Genomic DNA, 17,809 nt, shown 5'->3' with positions numbered 1-17,809 from the left:
GAGGAAGCATCATGTGAAACTCCCTCTCCCATCATTCCCCCTTTGCGTCTGACACAGTGCGCGTGATGACGTCACTTCATCGCGCCACGCTGGGTCAGGTTATGGAGCTGAGGAGACGCGCTGCAGAGACCGAAGCAGCGGGGGAACAAGGTATTAATTTAGTTTTTTAAATCAGTGAGTACATGGTTCCCATATTACTGGAGGACTGTGGCTGCATTTTACCATATGGGGGCTGCACTATGCCCTATGGGGACTGCACTATATCCTATGGGGGCTGCATTATGCCCTATGGGAGCTGCATTATGCTCTATGGGGGCTGCAGAATACCCTATGGGGGCTGCATTATACTCTATGTGGGCTGCATTACACTCTATGGGGGCTGCATTATATTCTATGGGGGCTGCATTACATTGTATGGAGGACTATGGGGAGTGCATTATATTGTGTGGAGGACCATGGAGGGTGCATTATATTGTATGGCGGACCATGGTGGGTGCATTATATTGTATGGAGGATCATGGAGGGTGCATTATATTGTATGGAGGACCATGGGGAGCGCATTATATTGTATGGAGGATCATGGGGTGTACATTATATTGTATGGAGGACCATGGGGTGCATTATATTGTATGGAGGACCATGGGGTGCATTATATTGTATGGAGGACCATGTGGGGCACATTATACTATATGGAAGGTTATGTGGAGCCATTATAATATTTGGAGGGTTATGTGGGTCCATTATACTGTATGCAAGCAATTATACAGTGTACAAAAACAAAAGTGGCTAGTGAGGGCTATTATACAGTGTGAGGCCATTATACTGTATGTAGGCCCATTATACTGCATGGAGGGCTGTGTGGGGGTCACAGTTGGGGAATCATACTGTGTTGGGGTCACCATACTTTACCTCGGGAGTTGAGGTTGGGTACAGTAGGGTCATTATACTGTGCGTGTGGAGGCTAATGTAGAGGAATTTACCATGGGGGTATCATACTGTGCGTGTGTTGTGGGCACTTTTGTTGCCATCATATTTTATGAGGGCAATGAAAGAGGGATCTAGGACTTCAGCAGGAGGAAAATTTCTATGTAAAGGCCGGAAAGTTGTGAGATATGCTCTTCTGTGACCCCGACAATTATTTAATTTTTTTTATTCTCTTTTTTTGGGGGGGGTGGGTGGGGGTAACTTCTGCTATGGGGCCCCATGATTTCTATGTACGCCCCTTCCTGATAGTCATACTCTTTTCACAATTGAATGATTCACAATGGAGAAAATATAAAGGGTGTACACTTTATTATACGACATCTACATAGCATTGGGTTGAGCTTCAAGGAACAGAGTGATGCTGCTTCCTGGAAAAAAGATCAGACCTATTTTTCTAATCCAGAAAACTGCTTTGGATTAAATTTTTGTCAAAAGTATCATAATGATACATTAATAGCTATTAGTTTCTCTTTTTCTCAATAATCAAGGTCTTTTGACAATAATCCTACTGTAGCTGGGAAACAATGGAGTTTCAATGAACTTTGTAAGTGAAAATAGAAATTATAAAAAGAAACAGAAAAGTGTCTTACCCCAAACAAGAGTAGCGGCTTTTGAAACCGGTATAAACCAAAGCCCATAAAATGCTCCAATATGTAGCAGGGACATCAGAATGACATTTCTCCATACTATTTTCATGGGCGGTTTGGGACCTTTCTTTTCAGTATAAGTAGTGTCAAATATGTCATCTGTCATTTCACGATTTAGTCCAGAATCCTCGCCATTAGCTTTTGGAGATTCCACATATGTTTCAACAGTCTGACTCCCCCGATACATCATGCTGACAGTGGATCAACACTGAGAATAGAAGCAGAGAAGATAATGGTACAAAGATTCTATTCTATTGAGCGATAATGCTTGAGATTTAATAGCAAGGTCAGATCAGATACAATGTCTATTATTCTTTCAAAAGTTCAGTAATCAAATTGTTGCTATATGTCTGTAATTACAAGGTGAGTTTGCATTTTCTTTTTTTTTTTGCTTAGGCTGCGTGCCCACTATGCGTTTTTCAAGCATTTTTGCTGCGGAATTTCTGCAGTGAAAACACTTAAAAAATGATTGGTAATACGTGCCCCATGGTCCCCAATGATAATCCTTATGTGCTGTGCACATGCTGCGGAAATTTCCGCTGCGGATTATCATTGTGGAAAAATACGCAGCATGTCCATTAATTTTGCAGACACGCAGCGTAATAGCCGCCATTGACTTGCATTGAAACGCTTGATATCTGCATGACTACATGTGCACATGCGGATATTAAGCGTTTCAATGTGCGGATGGTACACGGGTCTGGAGAAGAGGAGACTCTCCTCCAGACCCGGGTACCATAGTACCTGTAAAAAAAAGAATTTAAAATAAGAAATAAAGATTATACTTACCTTCCGATGGCCCCGGGTGTTTTCTCCGGTGCGTCCGATGTTGTGGGCCGCTCGCGGTGGAGAAAACACCGGGGGCCATCGGAAGGTAAGTATAATGTTTATTTTTTATTTTTTACCATTTTTATTCTTTTTTTTAACGATTTCTTGGTCACACTATATAAATACATGCCGGTTGCATGGATTGATATAGTGTGACCAAGTTGTCAAGCACTTTTCCAAGTGATGCTAAAATAGCTTGGAAAAGCGCTTGATAACCTGCATGCAGAATCGCATGCAAAAATGCTTGACAAACACTTCTACCTGGCAGGAAAAACGTATGTAAAATCCGCATGCGTTTTTCCTGCCAGGGAGATGCGGAAAATTCTGCAGCATTTCGGCATCGTGGGCACTTAGCCTTAAAGTTAAACCTCATGCATACGGTTACATTATGGCTTCAGAACTGTAAAAGGGCACTAATAGAGGTACATAAGCCCTTTATATTACCTCTACATGACTACAATTGTATATGGGGGCTTACATATGTTTTTTTTCGTTACATACACTGAATCACAGAGTCTGTATGACTCCTCACAGAGGCTGTAGGCTCCATACTTGGGGCCCCTATAACATCAGTGGACAGGGGCCAGGCACTTCTGTTTGCTATTACTGTGCTATTTATTTATTCACACATATTTTTTTTTCCGTTTATTATCTAAACTATAAAACAAAGTGCTTTAGTTTAAGAAAATTAAATAAAGGAACTTTTTATAACAGACTTCATGTCACTTCACATATTTTGAGTCAACTGCTATGAAAGCAATTTATAGTACTAGTAAAAAGCTTTGATGTGTGTTTATTGAAGTGATATAACTCCTAGTGGCATGTTTGGGCATCAGAGAGCAATTCTAGCCTGATATTATTTATACATGGGTGCTATCAGCATCTATTTATAAATGGCACTTTAAGGGTCACTAAATGTTTTTTATTTGTCTTAGAAAGTTAGGAGCATGACGCTTTGCAGGATGGTGCCAATTTCAATTTTTTTCTGGCCTGAACAGGTGTTTAAACCATTACTTTCACTATCACCTAGGTAAAGTATGTAATAATTGCCCTAGGCAAGACTTTATAAAAGGAATCTGTCATTAGGATTTCCCTATAAAAGTCACTGCTACCACATTTTTCAGCCTTTTAATCTTTCAATCACAAGCCCTCTATCTCTCACTGGCAGCGCCACATACCTTATAAAAAATGCCTTGAAGTTGTTCCGTGGCCTGTTCTAATTATAAGCGACAAACATTCCAATGGGCATCTCCGGACCATGCCCTGAGCCCCCTCTCTCCTTTGTAATGCCGCCCCTCCACCTACAGTATTATTGATGTAGATGACATTGGTTTCATTCACACAGTTGGCAAAGCCTCGCGCTTGCATATGCGCAGGCTCTCTGTTCAAGTGAGACTTTGCTAGTTGTGTACATCAGTTATAAGTGGGGGAGTCATTACAAGGCAGAGTGGGGTCTCTATGCACAATCTCAAGATATGCTTTGGACCACCCTAATGACTCCTTCGAATACAGTGCTGGACAACATCAAAACTTTTTTTTTATAACCTATGCTGCGCTGTCACGGTGATATAGAGGCTTGTGAGGAATAGATTACAAGGCCACAGAACGGGTTGCATTGATTTTTATAGGGCAAACATGATGACGGGCTTCCTTTAAAACGGCTTTAGATTTTACCTACTCTCATCATCCTTAACCAGTTGAGTAGCAGATTGACAATGTTACCATTATAGTTGCAGAGCAGGTGGACAAGAGAAGATTGATGTGAAGCTTTGTAGGAATGATTTAGCATAGTTTCAGTTAAATCCATGTAAAGGTGTTTTTACTAGTGCTGTTTTGGTGCTACTTTTTAAAGTAGTGTTTAAAGTGAAGACTGGGTGTTAAAGTGAGGGACATTATGTAGTAAAGATTCTAAATTTGGATCCACCACTATTTTTGATTTAAAACACTGCATCAAAATATGCAAATTACCTCTTCCGAGAGGAAGAGGACTAGAACTCTATAGCGCCACCTGTTGGAAGCAGCGATCCTTCAGTCACTATTGACCCTTTAACGAGCCTTGCAATATAACTTAGGATAAAATCCAAATCAGAATCTCAATTTGCAGACACGGTGTTTCAGGGTATTTCCCCTCATTAGTGCAAAGTATAAGATCTGATTTGGCTAGGTGACAGGCTCTGGACTGAGGTCTAAGGGGTAACGTTTCTCCTTGGGGAGAGTGACGAGGGGCAATACCCCAAAAAACTGTCTGCAAATTGAGATTCTGATTTGGCTTTTATCCTAAGTCATATTGCAAGGCTTGTTAACGGGTCAATTTTAAACGGCAACTTAACTTTGGTATTTTTTTAAAAATATTTTTAGGTCCCAAAATGCCCTAGAGATCTGTTCTGGGTACAGAGACAACCACTGATAGCTCAAAAGACATTACCAAAGTGCTGAGCTCAAGAAGCAGAAGACACTGCTGCCTGAGTGCACTCACAAAGTAGAGTACAGATTCAATAGAAAGTCATAAACTGTGCACTTCTGCCTCCTGAGCTGAATCCTTCTGGGGGTCGTTTGAGGGATCAATGGGGGTATCAGGATTAGGGTCTGAACTGCATGGAATTTAAGGACCAAAAAATATTTAAAAATTACCAAAGTTTAGCTACGTTTTAAGAACTGGATAATTTCTTTAAAGTATGAAGAATTGTAGAGTATCCGAACAGCACAGGAGAAGTCTTTAGAGAAGGGAGAATGTGACAATTGAGTAAGGATATGGGACATTGACATGCACAGGATTATTAGAGATTTTAGGAATGGCAGAGTAATTTGCATGTTATTGCAGAAAAAAATGAGAATTATTGTCAGAGAGGAGGCATAGGCATAATCATTAGACATAAAGGTAAACATGGCTGCAGCTTTCATAATGGACATATGGAGGACATGTAACAAGGTCAAATGGGGCCTGCTCCTACTCATATTATATTCTGCTGCTCTTCCAAATATTCATTTTTTTATTTTTATTAACCATATAGTTCCAGAGATATGAGTCTTTTATTTAGTGCTAATTTTTATGGTCTCTACCAAGGAGGCGTTGCTCACAGGATTCTCTGGAGTTGTGTCTTTAGGATGTTCTGCATGAAGACCCCATGAGCACTGCCCCTTTAGTAAAGACCATAAAAAATTGCGCTAAATAAAAAGTCTCATATCTGTGGGACTATATGATGAATTTCAAAAACTGCCCAAAAAAATAGAATACTCGGGGGCAGCAGGAATGGAGTAAGAACAAAAACTGTCCACTTGATTTGGTGACAGGTCATCTTTAAGTGTAGTTTGTTCGGTTAAAAGAAACACGATTGTAACAGTTGTAAAAGGGAACATTAATTAGGGTATGGCTTTATATTATCGATTTATTATCAATGTTGTTGGTGAGATAAGGAAAGGTGAAAGAAAGTGCCATTCCACACACATTATGGCCTGATTAAGCCTTCACTTGCAGTAATCTTTCCTCGAGGAAAACGGACATATGTTTGTACTGTGGTATGCTGTTTTGCAAATATGTGCTGATAACAACCATAAACTTACGTTACTCTGAGAAGTCATGCAGTTCTTCACTTCCCACTCATTGGGTTACTGCAGTTCAAAAGCTTTTATTGTATTGCTGTGGTTACATATAACTAGGTCAGTAGGTGAAAGTGCAACATACCATCCTGCTTTTATTTATGTAATTCATCACATCCTATTTTTGCTAGCCGTAATGCAATTTTGATGATGAATGTACTGAAAGATTAGTTCAATCTCAAAACACCTATTTCTTAATGAAAATACAGTATCTTCTTAACATGAGAAATTCAGGTTTTCTCTTAATTGGGTTTATTGATGACTTCATGAGAAGCAGGCCCTCAACCTGAAGATAGGCTCTTTGTAGTCCTGGTTTGACATTTCCGTGGGTAGAGATAAATTACTATTGTTATATGAGAAATAATTGATGACTGTCAAAATGAAAAGTTTACTGAAAAGGTGATTATCTAAGGATGACACGTGAAGTATTAAGTCTCTTGAAGGAAGAATGAAGTATTCTACTGCAATCAAGCCAGGTACAGTAATTGATGTTGCAGATTTCAGCCTTCAGCAGAATTATTAATACTGAGAAATGGTAGGAAAGTGAACTGTTATACTTGTGGAAACAGCAACCGCTGAGCTCATTGATTGCCTGCAGTGCTGTTTACATGATGCCAGCGCTGCATACAATATGTTACGGATCCGGGTGGTGGAACCTCTGTGCTGTGATACAAGGAGGGACCAGAGGGGCGTAACTAAGTGCCTACCCAGACCGACCCTGGCCACATGGCGGCTTAGTCGACTCCATGAACCAAGGAGGGACCAGGAAGGTGAACCAGGTGCCACTCTGGGACCAACCTTGTGTGAGAGCAGGCGACTCCCACGGGACTCATGGCTGAAGCCAACAGGCACAGCAGATGAGCACGGCTGATAGACAGGCAGGAGATGCGGGTAGACAAGCAGGTGGGCACGGCTGATAGACTGGCAGGTGGGCACGGCTGATAAGACAGGCAGGCAGGGTACGGCTGATAAGACAGGCAGGCGGGCACGGGAACCTGAGGGCTGGAGAGAGTGTTAGCACACAAACAACCTTGCACAGGCACCTCCATATTGGAGGAGGTGCCTTATATAAGGGCAGTCCTCCGGCAATTGGCCGGGGACTCTTTAGGACGACGCGCGCGGCCCCTTTAAGAGGGAGGGAGCGCACGCATGCTCTCCCTACGCACAGTGCCCGGGGAACTGCGCGTGGTGCGCGCACCCCGGGCAGATGCAGCAGGGGAGCCGGAGGATGCCGGACCGGGTCCGCGGCAGTGAGGGAGAGACGCCGACGCTACACAATAACAGACACAGGAGAAGCGGCACAGACTCAAGGCTGGACCCAGGGAAGTTGTGAAAAGCACAGTGTAAAAAAGTAATAATATGTGCCTGGTGACAGAGGTTTTCCAAAAATGGAAAACCCCTTTAATTTTTTAGTGGTCTTTCTATAAGAATCCATTAGATACAAATGGAAATGAATCTTACAAACTTAAAGCACCACTCCAGCTAGCGGTTTGTTAGTTTTTACAGCTAGAGTGGTGCTTTAAATGTAAGTCCCCTGTCCCCGGTCATATACTTACCCTCCGGCGTCTTCATCGTTTTTCGGTGCCGCTTTGTTCCCGCGGCACCAAGTCAGAAACTACGTCACAAGCTCTCAATACAAGTCTATGAGAGCCAGAATGAGGATCTCATAGACTTACATTGACTTGCTCCATGAAACACTGGAGCAGCCAACAGGTCACAAACTGCAGGAGAAGGACTGGAGAGGAGCAGAAAACAGATGAAAACGCCGGAAGGTGAGTATCAGACGGGGGCAGGGGACTTGGATTTTAAGCACCACTTAATTTAAAAAAAAAACACCGCTGAAGTTGAGCTTTAAGTGCCAATGGAAAATGTCTAGGTAATCTGGAATAGTCCAGCCCTGTTTTACAGGGATTATGACATTTCCACTTTGACTTCTTTCATGGGCCATGGGCACCATAATTCTTTTATTTTACTTTAAATATAGCTGTGCTTTGGAGGCACACTGAGCAGAATAATAGGGACAATATAAGATTAGTGAATGGTTTTTGTAAGGAAAGCAGATTCTCCAGCTTTGGCCTATGCTACATATAAACCAAGCAAAAGAACTTTCTATAACTTTTGCAGAAAATACAAGGATTCAAGTGACTCATGTCTCTGTAAAGAGCATTTATGAAAAGCTTAGAGTACTGTGTGTCAACAGGTGCTATGGCATCTGGTAAACAATACTGTACATCCAACTAACAGCCGAGACGCCATTTATAAGCATGTACCATATGCTAATTAGAGCAATTCCTGGCCTGGCTGGTATTATGCAGCCAAAGCAAGAAGCAAGATTGCATCCAATTATGTAAACAGCACCCCAAAAGAAAAAAACTCGAGCTGTAACCCTTTTCCCAAAGATTTCTTGAATGTCACGATTACATTGAAATGCAATTTTTATTCAGAGTACAACATTGGTGAAAGTACACCAACATATAAAATAACCTGGTACTCTTACAATTATAAGAGGTTCAATAATAAGCTTGAAAGGCTACCAGAAATTACATTTACCAGTACTGCACTGCAAACCCATCAGAAAAATGCAGTCTGTGGTTAGACACCCAGTAACTGCAGGCAGGACCGCATCAGGGAATTAAAGTTGCCTGCGGCTTATCTGCTCAATTATTGATCACTCCCTCTTGTAAAGAGAAGATTAGTATGTATTCAGGACTTGCTTATTTATGAAGTTCCCAAAAATAATAGTTTAATTTTATCAAAGCCAATGTTCCCTATTTGAAAGCACATAATATTATTCTTATACATTCCTGCAAATGCATGGATCCCTGGCTTTCTGCTTAGGTTTTATACTTGGCTTATGAATTCTTGATCATATTTCCATTCTGACAACCACTGGCACTGTTTATACTGTATGGTTATTCATATTTTGCTAAATATATTCTAACATCAATAGGGATATATTTCTATCACTGGCAGATGTTGTGCAGTGTGGCTTTTCCTTTATTGAGCCCCCACTTATACTGCATGCAGTAATCCTGACACATGATGTCGCATCACAACAATTAGCACAAATGAAAAAAAAAAAATGACTGCAAAGCAGTAACATAAGAGACAGTCCATGAACAAAGGCCTGCTCTCCGCAGCTCTCGCGGCTCAAATATGGTCTCCCAATGGAAAGGGAGGTCTACATAAGAGAAATGCAAACACAATTGAACTTTCCTGAAATGTGTCATTGTTTCTACATCTACATTAATGTATTCTACAAACTAGCCCACCTCGTCATCGTCAGTCAGGCAAGGCAGCCAGCATGTTGTGAAGCACAACAGAAAGAGAGCAGAATGTCGCACACACTTTCGTCTCTGCACAATGGCATATTATGAATATTTCATAGAAGATATTGCCAGGGTACCCCTTGGCATTGTTCAGTGTGATAAATTTAGAATGCTATGATCACTATTATTGTTTAATTTTGTGATTTGTGCCAATGTATTCACCTAAGGGGGTGTGCCAGTAAAGACAGACATGTCATAATAATATCTATGTCCTATCTATGAAGCAGAAATGTGAGTCTCTGCCCTTCTGAGATGCAGCATGTTCTGCAGCCCATACATGCGCAGCATCCTTTTTTTGTAGCAAAGGAGAATTGCAGCCTAATATAGAACAGCAAGCCCTAATTTACATCAATGGACATCACTCACAGCTATATTAATAGAGATCCACCAGGAATCACACAAACATACTGCTTATACAAAGTATCTATATACAGATGCATGTGTATTAGAATGAATATATAGATATATTTACATCAATCAAAAGACATTGTAGCTACATTACATGCAGCATCCTACATAGCTCACCCTAGTGGAGCATAAACATTAGATGTCTATAGATATACAGAAAAAATGGATGATTAATGATGCCAGGGCACCAGGGAAATTATAAACCTGTCCTAGATTTAGTATGCCCTCATGTTCCATTCAATTAATACAAAGCACGTAAGAAAAAAAAAATCTAGTGAAAAAAAGCATATAGTACAGTGATGTACACCAGGCTAAGGGGCATTATTTCCTATTACATCTTGACGTGAAAGGGCACAAAGGAATGGATGTGGTGCATGTCGTCAACCCTCTGCGGGAGCTGCTGTGCCAGGCGGGCAGTGCATTGGTACCTGCTATGTGCTGGATCCTGGATTCTCCGCAGCTGGTTTTGCAGCAGTGGGTAATAATCTGTCATATACTGCAGAGATGGATGCTGTGTACAGACGATGCACAGGCTCTGCTGCAGCTATTGGTTAAGGAAAGGATGGCTGCTCGGTACATGTGATACCCAATGAAGCTGTACCCTGCTGCTGCCTCTGCTGCTGCTGCTGCTGCCTCTGCTGCTGCTGCTGCCTCTGCTGCTGACAGAGGGGATTGAAATGATAATGATGCCTGTACATTATTCCAGTAAGAGCTCGCCCATTCTATTGGCGTAGTGAAATTTGGTGCCACATGATCTGCACACTTCCATTGGTCGCCAGCAATCTGCTGACTTCTGACTGCTTCACAAGCCGGAATTTGAGCATGCACACACCTCCAGCTATTAACCCCGCATTACCTGGAAGATGACTTGTGTCTATGTAATTCAGTGAAGGCTACAGAGAAAGCTAGGAAATCCTTATACCGAACACTGCAGTAACAAAACTGTAATAAGCTCATAGAGAGAAACAGCAGAAGGCTCCTTCTCACACTGTAACACACCATACAATATGGAGATTGTGTCTAATCAATGTGCTGTGCAAGAATAGCAAAACTCACCTTCTACTAAAACCATCCATATATACTGTATATATAACACAGAGATAGTGTTACTGCACTTTGTTGTATATTATTGCCATCACAGCAGCTTACACCCTTCACACTTATGTTGACAGATGTGCTGGTAAGGTTTTTCATTAGGCACAAGCCAGTTTTATTCTACAGCCTGTAGGGTGTTTTACAGTATTGGGGTTCGTTCACATGACCATGTTTTCACGGACCCAATCTGCATGTGAAAAAAATTGCAGTAGTTCCTTCTGTAAATCGGATGAGACTTGCAAAAAATATGTGCACAAAAAAAATATATACATATATGTATATTGTATCCAATTTTTATAGATTCAGTGCAGTTCTTTAAATTAGGAAATTGTAAATGGTCCTGTACATGATTAATAGCTGCTGCTATAAAAAAAAAAAAAAAAAAGGGATTGCATACAGACTGCACATGAATGACAAATGAGAAAAAAATTGTCTTGAGTTTTTTTGGATGAAACTCTAAGGCTATGTGCCCACAATGCAGAAATGCTCCGGATTTTTCCTGAGCGTTTCTGCATCTCCCTGGCAGAAAAAAAAAAGGATTGTCCATGCGTTTTTCCTGCCAGGTTGACAAGCGCTTTCCAAGCGATTTTAGCATCACTTGGAAAGTGCTTGTCAACTTGGTCACACTATATAAATCCATGCAAACGGCATGGATTTATATAGTGTGACCCGAGAGAATGTCAAAAAATAAATCTATACTTACCTTCCGATGGCCCCCGGAGTCTTGCTTCGCTTGGTGCTGACTGCCGGCAGATCGGGGTACACTACACTGAAGGACCTGCCGACGTCAGCGTCGCGTGACCCGTCACATGACTATGACGTCACCGCAGGTCCTCCAGTCCATCCGGTAAGGGAGGAGGAGTGCACCGGGGGCTGCCAGAAGGTAAGTATATATTTATTTTTTATTTTATTCTTTTTTTTACAGTTTCTATGCTACCCAGGTCCGGAGGAGAGTCTCCTGTCCTCCACACCCGGGTACCATCCGCACATTGAACGCATGTATTCCGCATGTGCTTATCTAGTGAAGCGGAATCCATGCGTTCTAATGCAAGTCAATGGCGGCGAAAATGCAGCACTTCCGCAAAATAATTGGTAGTGCTGCGTTTTTTTCCGTAATGATAATCCGCAGCGGAAATTTCCGCAGCATGTACACAGCACATGTGGATTATCATTGGGGAACATGGCAGACCTTCTACCAAGCGTTTTTTAACCGTTTCTGTAGCGTTTTTTGCCGCTGCAGAAACGCTTAAAAAACGCATCGTGGGCACACAGCCTTACAATTTTTTAGATGGTTGTGTGAATCTGGACTTAGGCCACAGCCCCACTATCAGTATTTGGTCAGTATTTTTTCTCAGGATTGGGAGACAAAACCAGGTGAGGAACAATCAGAGAAAAGGTACAATGGAAACAAGTCACCAATTCTTCATTTATCACCCACTCCTGGTTTTGGCTCCCACTCCTGAGAAAAAATACTGACCGAATACTGACCAAATACTGATAGTGGGGCCGTGGCCTTAGAATGATCCTCGTCCTCTAGCCGGTCTGTTCTTATACTATAGATGTTACTGCAGTGTTAGATATGATGTATATGCACATATATGAAGATATATTTATATATACTTCCAAGTTACTGCCATATTTGGCAGCTCAGATATTTGACGGTATTGCAGGAACTTTAGTTCACAGGATTAGAATTTGTAAATATAAAACATTTGACTAGAGATATATTTTGCTGCTCCTTGATTATTATTATTTGCACCCTGTAGTAAAATAATTAAACTGCAGACATTATTATATACATTGCTTAGACCTGTTTGGACCTGGTGTACTTACTTTAAGGGTATGTGCCCACGATCAGGAGCCGCTGCGGGTTTGAAGCTGCATGTCTATACAGCTTCAAATCCGCAGCGTCCAGATGTTACAGCATAGTGGATGGATTTCTAGAATTCCCATGTCCACTATGCGTCTCTCTGCACCTGCGGAAACTGACATGTGACGCGTCTTTCAGACCCGCAGGATATCAATTTCTCTTCCAGGTCCGCATGTGGACTTTCCCCATAGATTAACATCAATGGGGAAAGTCCGCATGTAAAAAAAAAACCGCGCTACTCATTTGCATAATGAGGGCGGAAGCCGCGCGGCTACTCAACAGTGTCGTGGCCGCAGGCTGCTACAGATCGTGGGCACATACCCTAAAAACATCCATGTCTGTATGACTATATAATGCTGATTTTAAAATGATCTTTTTATCAGTGCAGTCAAGACGTGTCGCTCGACGTTGAAATGGCAGTGTCGCATTGAGGCATCTTATATAATGATTTCCTATGCTGCGACACAGATGTTTTGGGTTTTCTGTCGCGCATGACTCACTTGCCATAGAATTCAATGCAAGTCACATGTGACTGCGACTTATCTGTGATTTGATATTTTTACAGCAAAATTACCTCTCTAAAATAGTTACTCAAGAGCAAGTCACAGACAAGTTGCGCAACACATGTTGCAATGCAGTCCTAGCCTAAAGGCCGGGGTTACACGACCGACGATTGTCTCATATGAGAGAATCGGGACGATTATGCAAATGAGATTCAGCTCAAATTTTGTCAGAGTTTGAGTGGAGTGTCAGTGCTCTGTGCTCCGATCCTCTTACATGGGAGAATCACAGCACAGGTGTGAAGGAGATGGAGAAATTAATTTCTCCATCTCCTCCATTGCCGTGTCTGCGGTAATCGGACTGCTCTCTGATGACATCCGCATGCAGTGCGATGTTTCACACGCACCCATAGATTTGTTTGGGGGAGTGCGATCCAATTCTCAGGTGCGCTCACAGCATGCCGAATCAGCATGAGAAAACAATCACAGATCTGCACTGCCCCACAGTATAACATTGGGTCAAGTGCTATCCAATAAAACATCAGATAGCACTCGGCCGTATTATACGGTAGTGTGAGCGAGCCCAACGAGTGAGATGGCTCCTGATTCAAGATGTATTTTTTTATGTATTCTATCACCAACCACCAGCCTGACTGACAGCTGCAGTTTGTACTTAGCAATGAGAGATCTCCTTATCAGTAGGGATACTGATGAGCTGTCAATCAGATTCGGTTGGCACAGGTTGAGTTTAAATATTATTATTATTATTATTATTTATTATTATAGCGCCATTTATTCCATGGTGCTTTACATGTGATAGGGATATACATAACAAAAGCATTTACATAATCGACTTTCAAAAAAATTGTGCAGCCATTCTGACATGGATTATTAAAGTAAGTACGTGCCTCAGGTCTCAGATCCATGTTATAATGTATGCAGCTTGTATTGGGAAAGCGGGTGACAGATCCACTTCCTTTCAGGACACTTGTCTGCAATATGAAGATCAGTCGAATCTCCCTCTGAAATAGCAAACTATATATTTTCTCTTCACTTGTGTGCCAGGTTAACCCTTTACATACGATCCCAACCTGCTGTAGTGACGTCACGTCATGGGTCACATTTGCGTATACAAAGACAGAAGCAATGTCAAGGCTGAAAGCCTCTGCACAAGCACTGCAGGCATAATGGTGAATTCTGACGGATATTCTCCGGCTGTGTAGGAGAGCTGTTTCCCTCATTGTTATTTCTAGTTTGCTCTTGCAGTATTCGCTAAAAACTGTGGCCTGAATGCTGCAGTATTCACATTGGTTTGCATGACTTAGAATTGCTGGCTTTCTCTGTATTCTTCACTGCTCTACAAGCCCTGGCCCTGTCTGTGGGAACAGAGCATGCGCACAAAGCTGGACTGTAAGCTACAGCCTGGGGGATATTCACAGGAAATGATTCAAACCTGCTGTGCTGATGATGTGTCAAATGGCTGACGACCTGTAGTTACCTCCTCAGCTGCGAGGGACATGCTCAGACCTCACATATCATGTGTGCTGAGATCACTGTGTTATCTGATGTGTGCTATATATACATCCAGTATATATATATATATATATATATATATATATATATATATATATATATATATATATATATATATATTATACAAAAATGTGAATGGGAACATTTAAAAGAATCAATCTCTTCATTACCTCATAAAAATATCAAGACGCAACAAAAGTGAGGAATCAAGATAAAGACTTGGGACGGGGGACACCTGGAAACAGCAGCTGAACATACCCTGCCCGCCCAGGCAGGACATACCTAGTAAACCTGCCATGTGATTAGTACAAGTATATATATATATATATATATATATATATATAAGAGGTAAGAATTAGTGATGAGCGAGCGTGTTCTGTTAACCCTTTCGGCGAACATGCTCAGTTGCTCGCTGAGTATTTGCGGTGTGCTCGAATGTTATGTTTGATATGCGACTGACAGCTTTAATACAGGCATTCCTTACACGTATTAAAGCTGTCAAACAGTCGCAAATGATGCACACGGAGTGACTCAAACATCACATTCGAGCACGCGGAAGATGCCCGGAAACCACCCGAGCATGCTCGTAAATCTCGAGTAACGAGCATGCTCGCTCATCACTAGTGAGAATGCCTCAAAATTGGCAAAAGAGGTAGAAATAGATAATATTAGTGTTAAGTGGGAAGTAGAGTGGATCAATGAACCATATCCAAATACTCTACCCACACCAAATGGTCAGGAAATGCAAGAATCTAAATAATAATGGCAGCCATAGATCTGCTAGCGTAGATACGACTCTTAACCCCTTCACGGCATATGTACACGTACATCGTATGTCATGTCTCTAACTTTGATGCAGGCTCGCACGCTGAGCCTGCATCTTTCCTGGCAAATGATGGTTGATTTAATCAGCTATCTTGTGCCTTTAACAGCTCAGGGTGAAAAGTAGCACCACCCATGGCTGTTAACCTGCTATATCCCGCTGTCAATCTGACAGCCGCATTTAACACGCACCATCAGGGGGGTACGTCATTCCACGCTCCCATCGACGCGCCCGTGACAGGATTATAGGGTGCCTATGGGTTGTCATGAAAGCCGGGGGTCAGCTGATGATCCCCGTGCCTGTCATTACAACCCTCCTGTGAAAGCTATCCTGTGGCTGGCGTTCATAGGCAACCCTGATTTTCTCTGTACATAGCAGTGCTTTTGCACTGCTATGTATAACACAAGCGATCAGAGGATCGCAGATTCAAGTCCCTTAAGGGGGACTAACAAATACAGTAGAAAGTGGGGAAAAAAAGTTTTTAAAAATGTGACAAAAAAAAAAAATTCAAATCTCCCCCCTTTTGCCCTATTAAAAATAAAACAAATGAAAAAATAAAAATACACATATTTGGCATTGCTCGTAAAAGTCTGATATATCAAAAAATAGAAAGTAAATTAATCTAATCAATAAATAACGTAACAAGAAAAAAAATCAAAATGTCAAAATTACGTTTTTTGGCCACCGCGACATTGCAATAAAATGCGATAAGAGGCATTCAAAATATTGTATCTACCCCAAAATAGTATCGGTAAAACGTCAGCTCAGAGTGCAAAGAATAAGTCCTCACACAGCCCCAAAACCAAAAAAATTAAAATGTTACGGAACTCGGAAAATGGCGACAAAAGCAAAATGTATTTACTTTTTTACAAATTTCATAACTTAAAGAAAAAACTATACATGTTTGGTATCTGCTTACTCATACTGATCTGGATAATCATATTGCCAGGTCAGTTTTAGCATATAGTGAACATGGTAAATAATAAACCCAAAAAAACATTGTGGAATAGCACTGTTTTTGCAATGTTAACGCATTGGAATTTTTCTCCCGTTTTCCGGTACACTATGTGGTAGAATGAATGTTGTCATTCAAACGTACAACTCGTCCCGCAAAAAGCAAGCCCTCATATGGCTATATTTATGGCAAAATAAAAAAGTAATGGCTCTTCGGAGAAGGGGAGGAAAAAAACAAAACACAAAAAAGTAAAATGGGCATGTCATGAAGGGGCCAAAGGGGGAGAAGGGAAACACAGTAAGGCTGTGTGCCCACGATGCGTTTTTTAAGCGTTTCCGCAGCGGCAAAAATGCTGCAGAAACGCTTAAAAACGCATGGTAGAAGGTCTGCCATGTTCCCCAATGATAATCCGCGTGCTGTGCACATGCTGCGGAAATTTCCGCTGCGGATTATCATTGCGGAAAAAAACGCAGCACTACCAATTATTTTGCTGAAGTGCTGCGTTTTCGCCGCCATTGACTTGCATTGGAATGCATGGATTACGCATCACTGCATCTGTAGATGCGGAATCCAAGCGTTTCAATGTGCGGATGGTACCCGGGTCTGGAGAAGAGGAGACTCTCCTCCGGACCCGGGTACCATAGAACCTGTAAAAAAAAAAAGAAATAAAAAATAAATATTGGATTTACCTTCTGATGGCCCCCGGTCTCCTTGTCTTCGCTTGCCAGCAGATCGCGGTGGACTGAAGGACCTGCGTTGACGTCAGTTAGTCATGTGACGACAGGTCCTTCAGTGCACCGTGATCTGCTGGCAGCCAGGACGGAGCGAATAAAGACTGCGGGGGCCATCAGAAGGTAAGTATAGGTTTATTTTTTATTTTTAACCATTCTCTCGGGTCACACTATATAAATCGATGCCGTTTGCATGGATTTATATAGTGTGGCCAAGTTGTCAAGCACTTTCCAAGTGATGCTAAAATCGCTTGGAAAGCGCTTGTCAACCCGCATGCGGAAATGTATGTGAAGAACGCTTCACATCCGCATGTCCCTGGCAGGAAAACGCATGTACAATCCGCATGCATTTTTTTCTGCCAGGGAGATACAGAAACGCTCAGGAAAAAATCCTGAGCATTTCTGCATCGTGGGTACATAGCCTAAAAAGTGCCTGCTTATGTTATCGCTTTTGTTGACTCTATGATTGTAGTGCCATTTGAGAGAAAATGGGTTTTCTTTGTAAATAT

The 17,809-nt window shown here is 41.7% G+C and overlaps 1 protein-coding gene across 2 annotated transcripts in view; it reads right to left on the bottom strand.

The window, feature by feature from the left end:
- The window catches only part of SCD (stearoyl-CoA desaturase), a 36,594-nt gene that overhangs the window by 16,882 nt on the left and 1,903 nt on the right, over positions 1-17,809 (bottom strand). Inside the window, exons 1-2 of one of the 2 annotated variants that reach the window (XM_073685740.1) lie at positions 10,222-10,513; positions 1,575-1,839 (exon numbers count right to left, since the gene is read on the bottom strand). In XM_073685740.1, the coding sequence (XP_073541841.1) occupies positions 1,575-1,821 (247 nt within the window). In that variant the 5' untranslated portion in view covers positions 1,822-1,839; positions 10,222-10,513. Of the gene's footprint in view, positions 1-1,574; positions 1,840-10,221; positions 10,514-17,809 lie in introns of those variants that run through there. The other variant, XM_073685741.1, reaches the window with a different exon arrangement.

Source organism: Phyllobates terribilis, unplaced genomic scaffold (assembly GCF_046119375.1).
Source record: "Phyllobates terribilis strain yellow unplaced genomic scaffold, ASM4611937v1 Scaffold_5__5_contigs__length_657084704, whole genome shotgun sequence".
Lineage (NCBI taxonomy): Eukaryota > Metazoa > Chordata > Amphibia > Anura > Dendrobatidae > Phyllobates > Phyllobates terribilis.
The sequence above is the reverse complement of the archived record's forward strand: the minus strand, read 5'-3'. Positions and strand labels throughout refer to the sequence as shown.